At 34.9% G+C, this 19,676-nt stretch overlaps 1 protein-coding gene across 4 annotated transcripts; it reads left to right on the forward strand.

Annotated features, from left to right (window-relative positions):
* Positions 1-764: 764 nt before the first annotated feature.
* Positions 765-19,169, forward strand: EMB3012 (embryo defective 3012). Of its 4 annotated transcripts, XM_022884672.2 has the most exons (36): positions 832-1,129; positions 1,219-1,484; positions 1,756-1,922; positions 2,010-2,226; positions 2,387-2,733; positions 3,039-3,218; positions 3,345-3,483; positions 3,567-3,715; positions 3,959-4,070; positions 4,153-4,745; positions 4,884-5,007; positions 5,123-5,403; positions 6,410-6,511; positions 6,748-6,810; positions 8,768-8,959; positions 9,687-9,746; positions 9,841-9,909; positions 10,337-10,483; positions 10,600-10,719; positions 10,931-11,050; positions 11,748-11,903; positions 11,985-12,047; positions 12,134-12,234; positions 13,220-13,631; positions 14,326-14,428; positions 14,518-14,627; positions 14,806-14,877; positions 15,168-15,243; positions 15,333-15,440; positions 15,582-15,723; positions 16,398-16,478; positions 16,594-16,816; positions 17,043-17,109; positions 17,864-17,955; positions 18,309-18,369; positions 18,451-19,169. In XM_022884672.2, the coding sequence occupies exons 1-36, from the start codon at positions 957-959 to the stop codon at positions 18,804-18,806; spliced, it is 5,844 nt and encodes a 1,947-aa protein (XP_022740407.2). In that variant the 5' UTR covers positions 832-956; the 3' UTR covers positions 18,807-19,169. The 4 variants fall into 4 exon arrangements, with proteins under 4 accessions (XP_089623216.1, XP_022740407.2, XP_022740408.2 ...); XM_089767090.1 differs by lacking the exon at positions 16,398-16,478 and having other exon boundaries at positions 765-1,129; XM_022884673.2 differs by lacking the exons at positions 1,756-1,922; positions 2,010-2,226 and having other exon boundaries at positions 834-1,129.
* The last annotated feature ends 507 nt before the right edge of the window (positions 19,170-19,676 follow it).

Here is a 19,676-nt window from a genome sequence, read left to right on the forward strand (position 1 = left end):
AGTGGCTTATTAAGCATCTTAGCCTTTTATTCATAATTTATTTCTTTAGTTTATTTTTATTTTTTTTGCCTTTAATAGCATCTAATCTTTTTAAGATTCATCAAATTACCTTTTCTCAACTTTCATAAAGCCAAGCTTTTTTACCTTTTACCTTTATATTAAAATTGCATTCCAATTTCATAATGATTAAAATAATATTCCCACTTTGAAGGATTTAAAAGCTACAACTTTGCATAAAGTTGGATATTAAACTAAAAAATCCATTAACAATAACCAGTTTGGATTTTTTTTGAGTATTTATTTTCTTTATAACTTAGTTTAAATTATATTTTAGATTTATTAAATGTAAATTTAAATTAGTACTTAATGATTATTTAAAAAATTATTTAATTTGTTGTCAATGAAAGTTTAAAATTTTAGAATTAATCAAATGATATATATATTTGAGTATATTAAAAAAATAATAAAATATTAATTTCTTAATTTTTTTAATTTCATTTGTAAAATTAAAAAAATTTTATTTATCCATATTTTTATTTTTAATGATAAAAACACAAAATTTACCTTTTTTTTTTTTTTACAACTGGTCAATTTGGTCAACTCCGAAAAGAGCGGGGACGGTAACTTCACAACAAAACGACGACCAGATTAAAGCACTTGAAAATTAAAACGACAAACACCCTGATAACCCCGGAAACCACGTGACAAGCACAATCCATTTTTGGTAACAAAATATAAAGTGACCTCTCTTTCCCATTACCACCAATCCTCTCACGCCACGTGAACCCACAGCTCGCCTTTTCCCGCTTCAAAGTAAACCCCTAATAAACCTCTCTTCTTGTTAGGGCTTCTTCTTCTCCCGTTTCCTTCTTCCTCACAGAGCTCAACTGTCACCAGATTTCTACTATGCGCCAACCTCTATAGCTCTGGCGTTAGCAAAAATTTTGAGTTTAAAGATGACTCGGCTCAGTTTTTGGCTAATTTTAACGGTTTCGTTAACGGCGGTGACCGTAACGACGTCGCATATGAGCTCTGGTCCTCACATAGCTGACGTCAACATACTTCTACCTCCAAAAATGACAAACCCCGTCGAATACCGGCTTCAAGGAAGCGACGGCTGCTTCAAATGGTCCTTTGCCGTGCAATACATTTTTCCAAAAATACGTACATTTTACCGTATACAAATACGTATAACTATTTATTTATTTATTTTTGCAGGTCGTGGGATCATCATGAGATTTTATCAGTTCTACCAGAATATAATGTCACCAATCATTGCTCGACAAGTGCACGGCTGCGATCGATTGCGCCGTACTCCGGTAGAAAAGAAACAGCCGTTTATGCTAGTGACGTGTACACTGGAAACGTGATTCGGTGCAAAGTTTTCATTGATAATTTTGATAGAATTCAAATATTTCATAATTCTATTAAGCTTGATCTTGATGGACTCGCAACGCTCCGCGTTCGTGCCTTTGATAGTGAAGGTAATTTAAACAAAAAATAGGTTAATGTTCACTTTGGTTGTTGCTTTGTTGAATTAGGAATTAAAAAAAGAATGTAATTTAAGAATAACAAAATGCATGATATTAGTTTTCTACTGACCGATTATGTTACTTTGTTGTTAGATTTTAGGTTTTAGTTGATTGTTTGTTGATTAAGATTTTGCTTTTAGCAACTTTTTAGGAGGCAAATTGTAAGTAGGACAAGTATCAAATTTAGCATTATGTTCTACATTGCTTTTTGCTTTCACTGCAGACAATGTGTTTTCGTCGTTGGTGGGTTTACAGTTCATGTGGCAGCTGATGCCTAAAACTAGTGGATCAGATCATCACCTTGTGCATGTTCCTTTGAAGGATTCTCCCCTAAGTGACTGTGGTGGATTGTGTGGTGACTTAAATATCCAGATACAACTTGAAGAAAAGGTAATTGTATGGTACATTTCAGATAGCGGTGAGGTGTCATGTACTCTTGCGTTTATGTTGAAGCTTATGCTGTGACATGTGCTGCAGGGTGTATTTTCTGATTTATTTGTGGTAAAAGGTATTCACATTGGCCATGAGAATGTTTCAGTACAGTTGCTTGAGCCACCGTTAAAGGGCATGGATGATAAGATTGTTCTAACTGTAGCAGAAGCTATGTCACTAGATCCACCTTCACCTGTTTTTGTCCTCATTAATGCTACCCTTCATTATAGTCTTAAGGTTATCCGTGGGACTGTTCATCAAGGTTTTCTTTTTTGAATCCCTTCGTTAACACTTTCTAGTCATTGAATTGATCGGAATTTCTTAATGCTATCAAGTTTATATGGAGTAAACTGGCTGTTTTTGTTTCATTTGATTGATGTTCTTAGAAAAAGTCTTAAGTATCTTTCCACTGGTATTTGCAGAGGTAACTCTTCCATCTCCACATCATCGCTGGTCTGTTTCAAACCGTTCAATTGCTCAAGTGGACTCTATGATGGGTGTAACTCATGCGCTAACATTGGGTGAAACAACTGTCATTGTTGAAGATACCAGAGTTGATGGCCATAGTCAACTGTCTTCTCTTAACGTGGTCTTGCCAGATACCTTGTGTTTGTACATATCACTATTATCTACTTCTGGCGAACCAGTAGAGGGAATGGAACCCATTCCATCTGTGGCACGTTGGTATGTTGTTTCTGGAAAACAATACCTCATTCAACTGAAGGTTTTTTCTCAGGGACCTTATGCACATGAAATCTACATTACAGAGGTACCTTATGGCTTTTTTATTTTTGCCATTTAGCAGTGATATTGGTGAACTGTATTGTCTTGATAACATCAAGAACTTTTTTGACTGATGTGCTTGGTAATTAGGTTCTCATACTTTCTTCTGTTAATGGTTTTCCTTTTTATCCTCTTCATTTCCATTTGGTTATGCTTTAAGGGTCAATGATTTTTTAGGTTACAGATTTTGTTGTCATTGTCATTTATTAGCTTGCTAGTGTAATTTTGTATGTTAATTAGTTATTATTTTCTTGGTTATCTTCCACTCAGACTTCCTTTCCTGCATTGCAGAATGATGATATTGAGTTTTATGACAACCAATCTGGGTACTGGAAGATTGTCCCAGTGTTAGAACCTATTGCATCCAGATACAGCCGGAGGAGTGCCAGAATTTTAAAAGCAACTTCAGAGGGACTGGGGAAATTGACAACCTCATTAGTTTATTTTAATGGGCATCTTGATACCAAGGAGGTGATATGTCATTTACTTTCTTGTTTTCTTTTCTTCTTATTCTTTTAAGAAATAAAATCGTAAAGGGCATCAATTTGTTTTTTGATTTTCTTATCTGCATTGATCTCTGTTGGCCTTGTTATGTAGGTTCTCAAGGTTGTGCAAGAGGTGATTGTTTGTGATCAAGTAAAATTTAGCGTGGAAAAAGTTGGTGGTAAATCTCAAATTATTCTCCTTCCTTGGGCACCTGCTGTATATCAGGAGATGGAGCTAAAGGCTACTGGAGGTTGGTAGCTTTTTACCTGTTCAACTTTTGAAATTATTTTTCCAAGTTCTAACATCTTTTAATGGGCTTCAATGCTATTATAGGTTGTGCAAAAGCTGCCAGTGACTACAAATGGTTTTCTTCAGACATGACTGTGGTTTCTATCACTGCTTATGGAGTTGTCCAGGCTAAGAAGCCCGGTAAAGCTACAGTGAAGGTGGTGTCAAGTTTTGACTCATTCAATTATGATGAGGTAATGGAATTTGTTTCTTCTACTGCTTTCTTTGTTCTCATGATTGGCAAAGGTCCTTGTGTAGCATAAAATTGATAAAGATCCTGTGGCATATGCGGTGCTGCTGCTTTTGTCAGTGACGTTTAAAATTCTAAAACATATATTATCTTGTTCATTTTATACCCTGTAAAATATTCCAATTTCACATGCTCCTTAATTAGTTAAAGTTTTCTTTTGAAGTTATATTTGTAATGTTTTTAACAGGTGGTGGTTGAAGTTTCAATTCCTTCCTCTATGGTTATGTTGCAAAACTTCCCTGTTGAAACTGTTGTAGGATCAAATCTCCCTGCTGCTGTTACAATGAAAGCATCAAATGGTTATGTGATATTCTAGAATCATTTGGAAATTTCTTTTCTTCTATGCAATCTCTCCTGTTGAAGTTGACTTGCCATTTGCAGGTGCCTACTTTTCTAGATGTGATGTATTTCATTCCTTTATAAAGTGGAAAGCTGGAAGCGAGTCTTTCATTGTTACCAATGCAACAGGAGAGGCACCAGTCTTTGAAAAGCAAGAAAATTCGGAACTCCATGCACTAGTAGATGGTCCTTCATGTTCATGGACTTATGTATATGCTTCTACATCTGGTCAAGCTTTGCTGCATGCAACATTTTCAAAAGAATATCCTCATTTTGATCCTTCTTTTAGTGGGCCCATAGTTTTAAAGGCAACTTCCAGAATTGCAGCATACAGGCCACTTACTCTGCATCAGGCAGGTGATGGGAACCAGTTTGGTGGTTACTCGGTTAATACAGCTAAATCAGACGCTGCTAATCAACTAGAAGATCTGGATAGGTTATATCTTGTCCCGGGAACACAGTTAGATGTCATGCTTCATGGAGGACCAGAAAGGTGGGATAAAGGTGTTGATTTCATGGAAACAGTGGAAATTTTTAATGAAGAACATGCACATGATAATGGGGTTCATAAGCCTCATATTTATAGCAGCCATGGCGGCTTGTACAGAGTTTTATGCCAAACATTGGGGACTTATGTAAGCTTCTATGCTATTTCCTGGAAGGCCCTTTATGAGTTTCAACTGAAGTCCATACACATAATTTCTTTTCTTACGTCGTGCTTTGTCTAATCCAGAATCATGATATATTTGCTTTTATGGTTTCAAATTGTTCAGAAACTTGTTTTTAAACGTGGAAATTTGGTTGGAGACGATCATCCTCTTCCTGCAATAGCGGAAGTTTCACTGTCTCTTGCTTGCAGCCTTCCTTCCTCTATTGTGGTAATAGCGGATGAACCTGGTAAATATTATTATTTACATTGGACAGATGTGAAATATGACCTTCAATTCCTCCCGCCCCTCTTTTTTTAATTCCCCCTTTTAATCTTGTTGTGTGATTTTGGCTGATGCCACAGTTAATAATCAAGATGTTATTCAGACTGCAATTCAAGCTGACCGTAGCCCAGGGCGAATTCATGTCACCCCTGTTACTGTGGCAAATGGGCAAACAATAAGAGTGGCTGCTGTTAGCATTAGTACCTCTGGAGATCCTTTTGCAAACTCGTCTTCACTGTGCTTGAAGTGGGAACTAGGCAATTGTGACAGTCTGGCTTATTGGGATCATGCTTATGATTCAGAGAGCTCTAATAAGTGTGGTTGGGAGAGGTTTCTGGTTTTGCAAAATGAATCAGGATCGGTACTGCCATGATGTTTGACATTTTTTATTCCTTTCTAGTTCTGGTTTTTAGTTACGCTTAGAAACATCTTTGCCATAGTTAACAGTTGAAAAAGGCATCATTTCTTGTTAAGATGATTCTAAGGATAGCTTTAATTTCCTTCAGGAAGTGCATGGAGAGTTTGATGCTTCATTGTTGTATGCAATTCTTTAAGCAGTGTAGGAATAGGCATTCTAAGTTATGGGGTTATATGTAGTCCTTGTCCTTCCACCATTATTTGTGTATTCATACTTTTCTTCAATATGTTTTGCTCTCTAGAAATTGTAAGGATATTTTTCCTTTAGTGATGATCTGGGTTAGTGAAGGATTGGATGTTATGTGTCATGTTGTTTTACTTAAGGGGGAAAGTGGTGGGAGTTCTTTATCAAAGTGGGGAGGGGGAGGTTGAGCAAAGTGTGGATGCACTCAAATATAACTGTGATAATACTCTTTAAATTAAGCAAAGATATCACAGCACAAAATATTTGTAGTAACTCCCTGCAATAATATCTTAAAGTTGTTAAACATGGAAAAAATACATTCGGGTTCACATTGGCTTCAAATAGATGTTGCTGATATACATATCTACGTTTTTGCAACCTTTCAGTATCTAATATTGGTTTGAACTGATTAACAATCAGGTCATCACTTGTGTAATAATTCTTGGGGCATAATGAGTGTTACATCAATATTCCTGATCTACTATTTTACCTGTTTTGCTTAGAGGTTGTACAAATTTGACAATTTGGATTCTTGCTAGCATCTAGTTCTTCTCATTGTTGGTATTTGTAATTATGTCAATAGACATTTTTGTTCCACCGATGTGTAATATGCTTAGTAGGATTTTATAACTTCTATACTATTTAGATGGTTGGCCTTTTAGTCGTTTTTATTCCCTCCTTAAGTATTCAATACTGGATGTGACTTTTTTCTTCTCATCATGTGTTAAGTTGTTATAAAATGAGATTTTAATTGCTTTTTTCTCAGTGTGTTGTCCGTGCCACTGTTACTGGATTTTCTGGGAGTTCCATGGCTGATAATTATTCTGTTAAATTGCTAGAAAGTTCTACAGATGCTGCAAGGTTAGAGGTAGGCCGTTTTGGCAGGTTTATATTCCTATTTTTGTTGCTTAATATTCATTAAATACCTCCTCTGCCATTTTTCCTGCTATGAAGAATCTATTCTGACAAGCTTGGTTCATCCTCTCTCTTTCTTTCTTTTTTTCCTTTTCTTTTTTCAATTGCTATTAATGTTATCTTTTCTTTGGGGGGTTTAACATTGGATAAAAAATTCATTCTAATATTTTGCTTTGTTAACTTTTGCAGCTCGTTTCAACTTTAGGAGTCAGTCCAGAGTTCAATTTGTTATATTTCAATCCTGATGCTAAGGTAGAATCTAGCACCATCCTGCTTAAATAATTTGCTGTTTTCAAATGAATATGTATTACATATACTCTTTTGAAACATGTTTGATGATGTTGATGTGGTATGCATTGTTTTTTAAGCTGATTTGATCATTGTTGATATGCATTGCTTGAGAAACATTTGATAATCTTTTTGTATCACCTATTCATACCTTTTTGCTAAAGGTTATATATATATATATATATATATCTTATGGAGTTTGATAATTGAAGAATGGAAATCTTGCAAATGAATCTAATTTTTGCCTTCAAGAAACTTGTTTACCATATTTTCATTTAATTTTTTAACACACTGGTCATTGGCTATCTTGGTTTTCGGGTTTGCATTGTTTTTGAAGCTGATTTGATCATTGTTGATATGCATTGCTTGCTTGAGAAACATTTGATAATCTTTTTGTATCACCTATTCTTACCTTTTTGCTAAAGGTTATATATATATATATATATATATATATATATATATATCTTATGGAGTTTGATAATTGAAGAATGGAAATCCTGCAAATGAATCTAATTTTTGCCTTCAGTAAACTTGTTTGCCATATTTTCATTTAATTTTTTAACAAACTGGTCATTGGCTATCTTGGTTTTCTGGTTTCTGGGCCATTACATTTTTGCAGATCTAATTATTAGCTTGGAATAATCTGTTGCTTTGGTCCACTTGCTAGTTTCTGCATTTGAAATTTTATGAGGATTATGGTTTTGCATATGTAATGACCAATGATTAGCTTGGATTAGAGTATTACTTTGGTTCCCTGGCTATTTGCTACATTTGGAATTTAGTAGATGATTCTTGGTCAGTGTTTGCTCTTAAGGCCTTCAATAAGCGAGTAAGTGAATGGATATCTGATGCCATCTGATGCTTAAAACCATCAATGACTTAATCGCAAAATAAATTTAATCTTTCCATGTCTTTTTGAGTACTTGGGAAAAGATGAATGGTAAAATCTGGGGGATATTGTAATATTGTTGCTATCTATGTAGACCACCAATTTTAACAGTTCTATCCAGTCCGAGTCACAGTATATCAGCCTCCTTTTTAATTTATCATACTGATCATTCGAAAAGAACATTGTGCTACTAACAACATTTATGTAATCATCGTTACTTATTCTAAGGCTCTTAACAGGATTTACTGTCTTGTTCGATCTCCTTTCTATTTGTTAATTATGGTGTTGCTCCTTAGTTGAACTTAGGGGAAAATAGGGTTTTAGATTAGATGATTATAACTATGTTCGGTGAGTGCAATGTTTAACGGTACCTCAATATGTAAAGGATTTTGTGTAATGCCCCCAATCCCACGTTGAAAGAATGTGTGGATATGGTATGATATATAAGTTGAGACTTAATCCCAAATTTGTGAGGTGCCTTTTGTGGAATAAAACCGTGAAACCTTTGGGTCAAAATGGACAATACCTAGCATGTTAGGTGCGGGTCTCCACAAATGGTATCAGAGTTGTCACCAGTCGATGGGAACTAAGTGTTACATTGTGGGATTTACTAAGTGCTATACGGTGGGGAGCCACCTCTAGAATCCCAACCTCTGGTGTGATCTTGGTCCAGTGGGTGGACTAAGCTTGACAGGGATGTCAAGCTTTAAAGGTGGGGAAATTGTAATGCCCCCAACCCCACATTGAAAGAATGTGTGGATATGGTATGGTGTATAAGTTGAGATTTAATCCCAAACTTGTGAGGCGCCTTTTGTGGGGCAAAACTGTGAGACCTTCGGGTTAAAGTGGACAATACCTCGCAGGTTGGGTGCGGGTTTCCACATTTTAAGCAGCACATCTTTAATCCTTGTGAGCCTAATTTATTTTCAAACTAACCCTGCTGGTTTAATTTTGTTTTCCAGCATAAGTACACTCTGTTTGTGCTTTCGTTTGTAAATTTGGCCATTTATAAATGTCACTTTCTCCATTTAGGCAAATTTGTCAATTACTGGAGGGAGCTGTTTCTTGGAAACAATTGTGAATGATTCTCAAGTGGTTGAAGTTACTCAGTCTCCACCTGGTTTACAATGCATGCAACTGATGTTATCACCTAAAGGCCTGGGGACTGCAGTTGTGACAGTTTATGATATTGGGCTTGCTCCTAACCTTGCAGCTTCTGTTGTGGTAATCTCTTACTCCATCTTATTCCTGCTTTATGTTTTGGTAATTTGTGGGAATCTTGTATGAAAATCCTTTAATTTTTCCAAAAATTTCATGCATCAATGTAGATACTTTAAAGAGAAGTTCATTTGGAGTACTTAAAATAATTATTGCTCCTGAAAGTAGGTGGTTTACCTTCAGTCCCCAAGTAATTAGGAATACATAATATATTTGACCTTTACTGTATAAGATTCAATTATGCTACAGTAAATAAAAATGCTTTTTTATTTATTTAAAGTAACTTTTAGGCTGTATTTGGCAAAGTTGAAGGAAAGTCTGAAGGAAATCCCTTTCCATGGATGTTGGTGACTTGGTGCTATTCACATTTGAAAAATTATGTAAAGCCAACTTACCCAAACACATTACTTTGTTGTCTAGAACAGAGATGTGTTTTATGTAAGTTAAGACCTGTAAATTCAGTTATAATTGAATCCCTGTTTTAATTAGAAAAACATGTGGATCTATGATTTTCGAATCTTTATCATGGCTCATCCATGTAAAGTAATTACTTGGATCAATTTAAGTTTCTTCCATTTGCTTTTTGAAATGAAATGCTGGGTTGAAATTATATCATGCTGTTTTTGGAAGAACTTATTTCCTTCTTCATGCCAAGAATTCTGCATTCTCCTACTGATGATACTTCATGTTTGATATCTCAATTTGCTCATAATTTATCATGGTGACATTACAGGTCCAAGTTGCAGATATAGAATGGATTACGATTATGTCTGGAGAAGAGATAAGCCTTATGGTGGATTCTTCACTGTACCATTTACTTAGTTGATCCTTTTTCCCCATTTTTAACCCAGATAAGTACTTTTTAACTGGTAATTTGATATTTGAAGGAAGGAAGTTCACAGTCAGTTGGTCTGATGGCTGGGGTTGATGATGGAAGCACTTTTGACATTTCTCAGGTTTGAAATGATTTCCATTTATCATTCTCCAGAAGCTATAAATTCCAGATTATCTTTTGTGGAAACATGTTCTAGACTAAATGCTGTAGGAAGTGTTCTGGGTATTTAGCCAAGTGAGTGCAACTGAATCTTGGGTACACATGTACATAGCTAACATCTTTTGTAAAGAAATGCATCTGTTGTCCTCCCATGCATGGGATCCTTCTATGACATCCTTATGGTTATGCTAGAAGTAACAGATATGTACTCTACTTAATATTTTGACAATGTATCTCATAATATAATCTTTTGCATTAAGAAATATATCTTTGTACATATCAGTTTACCCTGTTCAGTAAAGGTTTCTGATGTGTCTATGTCCATGCATCCACACGTAAATCATATTTTCTTGTGCTTTCTATTACCCTGATGGGATCCTTTCCTGCAGTACGCATACATGAATATTCATGTGCATATTGAGGATGATATAGTTGAACTTTTCGACAAGGATGATATCTCAACTTATGCTGGTGGATACGTTGGTGCACAGACTTTCAAAATTAGGGCAAAACATCTTGGAATCACAACTCTTTATGTAAGTCATTTTATCCTTGTACCAATATCTTTAATGTTATCATTTCCTAGGGACTCCTTGAGATTTCTCTATCAAGAGTTTGGTTGCATAAATTTCAAGATAGATCTTGATAACAGGTTAGTGCTAGACAACATTCTGGACATGAAATATTGAGTCAAGCTATAAAGGTTGAAGTTTATGCCCCTCCAACAATTCACCCACCTAAAATTTTCCTAGTACCTGGTGCCTCTTACTTGGTATGCTTCTTTCTTTATTTCTTTATTTTTTCTATTTATATATATATATATATATATCATGTTATTCTGTGACAGTACTTCTTGAGCTTCATATCCTCTTCCCCTAAACTCCTTGCACCTCCTTTCCTTTTATATTGGAAATTTAATTCTTTTTTTTTTTTTTCATGTTTTTAATTGTATCTAATATCACATGCATTTTTCATGCTTTTAGCTCACTATAGAAGGAGGTCCAACAATTGGTGCCTTTGTGGAATATACAAGTATAGATGATGCTATCGCAGCAGTTCACAAAACTTCAGGACAATTGACTGCAACTTCACCTGGAAACACTGTAAGATATGAGATATTATACTCATCTGGATCTGATACTTAAAATAACAACTGTTTTGTTTATCTATGAATTTAATGCGATGGTGCCTAACTTTTTAACTTTGCCCTCATGAAGATTGTTTTTAATGATGCTTTAGTTTGTTAAGCACTTAGGAATTAGGATTTTCAAGTTTAAATAAAGTAGATGGTCCAATTTAATGGATTTGGTTTATTATGAATGGGGACCTCTTCTTTTGGGTGGACACTGTTGAATTTTTATACTAACAGTTACTAGAACATTACTTTGTTGTAGATGCTTTAGGTTCTCAATGTTTGCTTTTGTTTCTTCCCCCTCTCTCTTAATTTTCAACTGCCATAAATAGAAGTGGAAAAATCTCATTTGGAATCTGCAATCTTACTAAATGAACTGAGTGCTCATAAGCTGCTCTTGCAAGAGCATATATGCGTATTCCTAACAAGTCTTTGTCAGCTGTTCATGGTCATATTTTATAGGGTTATACAAAATGGACTCACTGCCCGTGCCACAATGTCTTAAACTAGTTCTGTTGGTAAACTTCATCATTTAAAATTCTATGAAGGTCAAATACTTATCACCAGCTTCATCACTGAGACAGCAAAACGCTAGTACTTGACTTTCCCCTTAACAAACTAGTTTATAAAATTTTTAATTTAGATTTGTCTTTTGCTATTACCATCAGACTTTGGTTGCCACAGTTTATGGGAATGGTGGTGGCATGATTTGTCAAGCATATGGCAATGTTAAAGTGGAAGTACCATCTTCAGCCATATTGAATGTGCAAAGTGAACACCTTGCCATTGGCCATGAAACACCAATCTATCCTTTATTTCCTGAGGCAAGTATTGAGAGACTGAAGAACTATTTCAATCAACTACCTATTTCTTTCTGAATTTTGACTGAGTTTTGGTATCTGCAGGGAAACTTATTTTCTTTCTATGAGCTTTGCAAAGATTACAAGTGGACTATAGAAGATGAAGAGGTTGAATTAAGTGTTCTGTAGAATTGTGTTTGTCTGTGATTTATTATTTTATCATCTGATTGTATTTTGTTGAATTTTTTTTATAGGTGTTGAAGTTTGGGGTCCCACTTGTTGGTTCGGAGGCAGTTCGGCGCTGCAGTTATGTGGATAAGGAAGAAGTTAGTTTTATCAATGTCTTGTATGGAAGGTATACTTGTTTTAATGAAAATTAGGTTATGTTTCTTTTACATTACAGAAACTGATTATTATTCTTGTGTTATTTACCACACTTCATGCAACCAATAAGTCTTGGCTGATTAAAAAACATAAAAAAATATAATGGATACAGTATGGACATAATTTTGGCCTCGTCAAATAGATACAGGTGATACAGTAACCCTGGGAAGTGATGTGCACTGGAAATTTCATCGTCTTTCTAAAAAAAATTTTGGAAGGTTGGAAAAATTATTCACTGTGAGGCATCCTCTATTAAAGTTTGCTTGATTTTGAGTGCTTGTGGTTGAGTAGTTAATGCTGCATCTTATTCATATGATGAATAATTTATAAATGTTGTTTGCACCAAATTTGTTTGGTTTTTTGAACTTATTAAGGAAATTTTAGATTGATGTTGTCTTTAAGTGAAGGTATGTGATTTAAGTTAAAGCCTTTTGGTTTCTCTATAAGGTCAACATAGCTGTATTCTTCTGAATTTCCCTTGTAATATAACTATAGATTGAAATTAGAATAGCGATTCTATTAAGTCCTAACTCTTGCAAAATGACTTAGGAATAGAAAAGACAATCATGAAAAATTTCCTTTTTGCCTCCTTATAGTAGTGAAATTTGGTCTTACATATTGGAGGCTGGTCTGGAGAATGATAATTCTAGATAATATTCTGTGTGGTTTGCTCAATCGAACAACAATGGTCAAGACATAGGCAATCTAGTTTTATAGCTGAAATTAGGAAAAAAGACAAGCTTAGGGCTTATTATGGATTTTGACATGATTTGAAACTTATAGGCACATTCTTGTAATGCTTAAGGCATGTCCACTGAGCCTCAATGGCCCCTTCATTCAGATTCCTAATCTTTGAGTGATTAGAATTAATGCTGGCAAGTTGAATCTCTTTCTGATCTTACCAAACTATCCAATTACACTCGCTTTTCAAATGAGCAATTATCTCTCTTATCCAGGGCCCCTGGTAGGACGAATGTTGCAGTTTCTTTCTCATGTGACTTTATTTCTTCTGGTTCACACTTGGGGGCGAGGACTTACAGTGCATCTATCTCACTATTGGTGGTGTCTGATCTTCCCCTGGCACTTGGAGCTCCAATCACATGGGTTCTTCCTCCCCATTATACCACATCTAGCATTTTGCCTTCATCAGCAGAATCACATGGGCAAAGAGATAGTCAGAGTCGCAAAGGAAACATAATCTATTCTTTGTTAAGAAATTGGGATGAAGTGACGGAAATTTCACAGCGTGCTGTTTCTATTGATGGGGACAAAATAAAAACAAAAGATAGCAATAATCTTGCTTGCATTCAGGCAAAAGATCGCATCACTGGAAGAACTGAGATTGCTTCTTGTGTGCGGGTTGCTGAGGTATTTTTACAACCTTTTATATGTCCTCCTAAATACTAAGATATCTAGCAAGCAGCTAATACTCCTTTTCCATTCTCTTTTTGACTGTCAAACATTGTTACTGTCCACATGTTTTAAATTTGTATTTATTACCAAGTTACGTAGACTAATCTATCACCATCACATCATGCAATTGTGGAGGGAAAACAAAAGTGTCTCAACATGTTTGTGTTATCTTTTTGTAAAATGATTTTATTTCTAATCTTTGCATAAATTAAGTCTTTCCTTATGACCACATGCTTTTAAATTTGTATTTATTACCAGCTAAGTTACATAGACTAATCAATTGCCATCACATCATGCAATGGTGGAGGGAGATATTAAACAAAAGTGTCTAAACATGTTGCATTATCATTTTATAAAATGATTTTATTTCTCTTTGCATAAATTGTCTGTCTTTCCTTATAACCATCATAGAAGAAGCAATTGTCATAAGCTGGCTGATGTTAGCTCATTTGACTATTTAGTCTATAGCTTGATAACTTTGTAGTTTTCTGTAAAATGTATTTGATATTGGGGGTTGATCCTTTTACTATTTGTTTTTTTCTTTTCCTTTAGTTGATGAATACTGATGTTTGCATCACTTCTATTGAGATTTATTCTACATTTTAAAAGTTCATTCTTAAACTCAGTAGAGCTTCTGTATTCCTTTTAGGTGGAGCAAATAAGAATAACAAACAAGGAGTTTCCGATCCATGCAATTGATCTCGCTGTTGGTGCAGAAATTGAACTTTCAATAAGCTATTTTGATGCTCTAGGTATCATTGTTATCATGCTAGTTAAATTATTTGCATGCTGCTATTTTAGATCCTAATTGATATTCTCTTATGGTGTTGTATTTTGCCAGGAAATCCCTTTTATGAAGCATCTAATGTTATTCTCCATTTTGCTGAAACTAATTATCCTGATGTAGCCTCTATTAACGATACCCGTGATACCAATACGATTCATCTCAAGGTCTGTTAGTGTCTTGAGATTAATTCAAAACTTAGGGTGGCTAATAGAGCAATTTTATTCTTTTTATTTCTATTGCTGTATTTTATCATATAGAGTTCATTTGTGTAAAAGATCTCATACAAATGCACAACAATTTTACCTTAAGCAATATCATTTAATCATATGGTTCTGCTTGAAGGCAATGCGACATGGTAGAGCTCTTCTACGAGTATCAATTGACAATCGCCCACAGAAGTCAGACTATATGCTGGTACCTACTTCCCTTTTCTGAACCACAAGCTATATTTTTGTCAGATGAAACATTGCACAACATGTATCTGTGTGTGTGTGCATGAACTACAATTAGTTGTTCATGATCGCTATAAAACTTTCTTTGAGCATTTTCTAAAGACCTAAGGCCTTGTTCTGACATGCATTTTATTCAAATCCATCACTTCTATTGCAATATGAAAAGCTTTTTACTTTGGCCAAAATCTTTTCATTTGTATTTTCCAATAGCTTCTCTCCAGTTTATCTAAGCTTTAGCCTTTATTTCTTCAGATTTCAGTTGGCGCTCATGTGCATCCGCAAAATCCAGTACTCCACCAAGGGAGTTCTATTAACTTCAGTATAGTAGGTGAGTAGTTTATGGTGGAATATTGCTTCTAGTAAGGAATCTATTATTTTTCCTCTAATACTTGTTTTTTTGTCTATCATATGTGATAGGTTCTGATGATCAAGCTTCAGGTCACTGGCATAGTGCCAATGAAAGTGTTATGATTTTACACACACGATCTGGACAGGCGGAAGCAGTTGGAGAGGGTTCAACCCAAGGTACTAAATAACCATTAATAGTATCTTTCACTTTGTTAAATCTACTGGCTTTTAGAAAATTGATGTGGCATATATTTCATCCCTTTTTATTTTGATCACTGAGATGCCATTCAACTGGTATAATTTTTGTTATTTGAGTAGTTTCTTTTGAAAGTTCCGGTGTCAAGCTGCAAACAACAGTCACAGTGCTACCTGGAAGCACTCTTGTTGTGGATGCTCCAAAGGAGATGCTGACAAATGTTCCTTTTCCCTCTCAAGGATATAGCTTCTCTGTGAAGTTCAGGTTTGTGTATTAGTTAATACTTTTTAAGTGTGTTATGCCAGCTTGCAGCCTGACTCTGTGGTTAATGTATCAGTGGCTGAGAGTTATTATAAAATTTTAAGTGGTGAAGAAGACAACTAATGGCAAATCCAACTTTAAAGATTAGCAGAAGCATGATAATCATCTGTGTCTTCTGAGATAATGACATTAGTACATTGTTCAAATGAATATAGAATAATTTTGATCTGGAATAAGCTTTCTTTGGGAAGTGATTAAAAACTCTACTTTCCCTTAGTCACGATATGAATGTATCTGTAAATGTAATCTCCATATGTCCCTGTTATGATTTATTCTTAATTCAGTGTGATACAAACTAATCCAGTTGGTTGCTTTATTCTATGGATGGTAGATTCTCTGTGAGAGTGTACATCTCATCAAAACAGCATTTGCTAACCTAGAATTAAGTTAATATTTATTTCTCGTTTTCTGAAATTTAATTTTCATTGATTTAAAAGAAATCATATGGGACATTTTTATGAAACCATAATATTTGGTATAAGTATGTTGCGTATAAATCATGGGACTTGTTCTTCCGTGTGAAGGATTAACGGTTATTTTACCCATTGTGTCTTTTGAGCAAAACAAATAATGATAATAAGCAAAATTCTTAATGTACATCTCTTACGATACACCAGTGATACAAATGACAAGATCAGCATTCTTGGAAGCAGTAAAGAAGCCCCATATGACTGTAGGGTAGACCCTCCTTTTGTTGGGTATCTATCTCTCTCTCTCTCTCTCTCTCTCTCTCTCTCTCTCTTTCATGCCAAGTTTGAATTTTGATCTAGCATATAATAATTATATTATTTATAATGGTTTTGTTCACTGCAGCTATGCAAAGCCATGGATGGATCTTGATACTAGCAACTCATTTTGCCTGTTCTTTCCTTACTCTCCTGAGCATTTAGTGCGCACTATACCCAAGTTGAAGGACATGAAACCATATATATATGTCTCCATCAATGCTTCGATGAAAGAACACAGCCATGTTTCTGGATCTGCATCTGCATCTGCACTCTTTGTTGGGGGATTTTCCATAATGCAAATGGGAAAGGTAATTGTTTGATGAGTTATGTATTCATTCAATTTTTTGGCTGGTAAAATTATGTTGAATTCCCTTGATCTTTCTGTCTGTGCCATAAGATTGGTGAAATATTAGTATTGGGTTTATATTTTGAATGTACTGTTTCAGTTCATTTCTTGTGTCCCTTTGGAAAAAGTTGCTTGCATTAAACACAGATTTGGATCATGGATGACTTCATAAATGTTTTGTGTTTCAGACTATAGAGCAATTGAATCTGACACCAGACTCAAACAGGACTATCATAACCATCTTGGGAAACACAGGTAAGATGACTCGGGCACACTCTCTCTTTCTTTTCATCTCCTATCTTGACGTCCTATGCTACCCCCTTCCCCCTTTTTTCTATGCTCTTTTTATATGGACTAAAGGAGTGGACATAATGCAAGTTTACTGATACATCCCCAAGGACTTAGCAGTTGGTGGCTGTAGAGTGAAAATGAGTGTATTAAGGCTATTAATATATCTGAATGAAGAGAGAGAAAGGGTGGCGGTGGTGGGGAAGAGGAAGTAGCAATTTTCTGAAAATGACCATAATTTTAAGTTTTGGAAACTGATTTTTTGGGTCATCAGCTTTAGAAACTGATTAGGTACATACGGGGTTTCCTTTTTATTCTACTTAAGTGTAAAAAGATGCGCGAAAGGTTTTGAGTAAGCCAATATATGCTAGGACTTATATTTACTAAGAGAACCCCCACAGGTCATTGATGGATGATTGTTGTGCGTGGCATTCATGTCTGACATATTTCAGTTTTGATAATTAACCTTCTAGAAGTCCTGTTTTATTAGGCTTTTCAAAAGGTCCAATAGTTTCTGTTTTCACGGATTTTCTATTTAATCTTATAACATCAACCATTGTACGCTAACCTTGCTGATGCAAAAGATGATTGTTGTGCATCGCCTTCTCCAGCTCCCTACTTCCAGATGCCAGAACCATTTCTAGTGCTTACATGCCTCTGATGCATTCCACAGTTCCATTTGTCAGTTAAATCTCATTCTATTCATTGTCAATCTATGTAGATGTTGAAATCCACTGGCGTGGCCAAGATTTGTTAATGATCAATCCTATCCAGAAAGAAGAATTTGGTGTTGGTAGCCGTGTACAATATGAGGTGAGATTGCACATTATTGCTTATGTAAGAATAAATTTATTCAGACACATGGTCTTAGCTAAGTGGCAAGGGTGATAAAATTCCTTGCTTCAAGTCATTTTGCTTTGTTCCGCCATCTAAAACACTTAAAGCAGTGTATCTTCTGAATTGAGCAATTGCAGACTCAAAAATGCTTCTGTAAGGAAAATAGTATATAATGGTTCAAAATCTTCTTTCTGTAAGTTGTAGATAAGACTTGGAGTTTCATAAAGCTAATTTAAAAATTATGATATAGGGAATGAACTATTTTGCAGCTATGTTGTTTTCAAACTCCAATCTGTTCATTTCTTGATTTACTTTATTTGCAATTTCAGGTAAAAGTGATAAGTGCCAAGCGATTCAAGGATAAAATTATTGTCACACTCCCATCCAGCGGTCGGCATAGTCTTGAATCCAGGTTTGATTATTATGACGATCATGATGAATGCCTTCTCATCTGTTGTTTCTATTTTTCAGGTCAAAGAGCAGAAGTGGATGTTAACTATGAACCGGATGAAAGAGCAGAATCAGAAGCTACTCTTACTATTTCATTTTGGGCCAAGGTTCTTGGAAGTCTTGCTCTATTTATAATCACAGCAGTCTTCTTTCTATGTTTCTTGGACAGACCTCTTGGATCTCAGCCGCCATCTACTCCTCCTCCTCCTCCCATAGCAGCACCTGTCACACCTGAGCGGAGCAGTCCCCTTCTTCTCAACGAACAATCTCCACGAACACCTCAGCCTTTTGTCGATTATGTGAGAAGAACTATAGACGAAACTCCATACTACAAGCGGGAAGGTAGGAGGAGGTTTAATCCTCAGAACACGTACTAAATCTATCATTTGCCATCGATTGGTGATTGGTACTCTTTCTCTCTCTCTCCATTTCTTCTTGTTGTTGTGCTTAGAAGTTAGAATGTGGCAAAAAGCTTTGCCAAATTTTGTTGTATCATGTATATATAGGCAAACTTACAACCTCAAAAAGTGCTGGACTGGACAACAGGACCTTGGAAGACCATGTGCTGAAGTTCTTATCTGTCATTTGGTTGTAAGTGTTAAAAAATTTGCACTCGAATTCTCGTATTGCCGGTTGTGGTGGTTTAAGAGTGAAGAGCAAGTCTCTTTTTTTACTTAGGCCAAAGGAGGACCAAATCTCTTTAATTGAATGATTTTGAGCAAATGCATCCTTTTGCTTGATGTTATTCTCCCTCCATACTCTTTTTTTCTCATCTATATCTATATTATTTATTTATATAGATATTAAAATTGTTGAGTTCGGTGTATTTCACTCACGATATTAATTTAGTTAAAAAAAATTATGGGTGACACATATGTTTTAAAATATATTAAAAATAAAAATTAATTTAAAAGAATGAAAAATGTATCAAATTTTTAATTCTGTTCGTAAATTAAAAAAATTTTATGGAAAAAAATGAACTCAATTTCTTATTGGCCAAAAGAGAAATCACAAGTTTCTTAGTACAAATTTTGGGTTTATCATATCTTAAGTTGTGTCACACTTCAAGAGAAAATTTTGGGCTTAATGTTACCATAAAATTTTTATTATTTAATTATTTTTGATAAAAAATAAAAAACTATTAAGTTAAAATTAATAATTATTCCATTCTTTTTATGTAATTAATTAAAAATTTAAATATTTATTTTTATAATTTTTTAAGAAAAAATGTTTAATTATTTTCATGC

The sequence above is a fragment of the Durio zibethinus genome, chromosome 10, assembly GCF_047325235.1.
Source record: "Durio zibethinus cultivar Kanyao isolate XHJ-2024 chromosome 10, ASM4732523v1, whole genome shotgun sequence".
In the NCBI taxonomy this organism is placed as follows: Eukaryota; Viridiplantae; Streptophyta; class Magnoliopsida; order Malvales; family Malvaceae; genus Durio; species Durio zibethinus.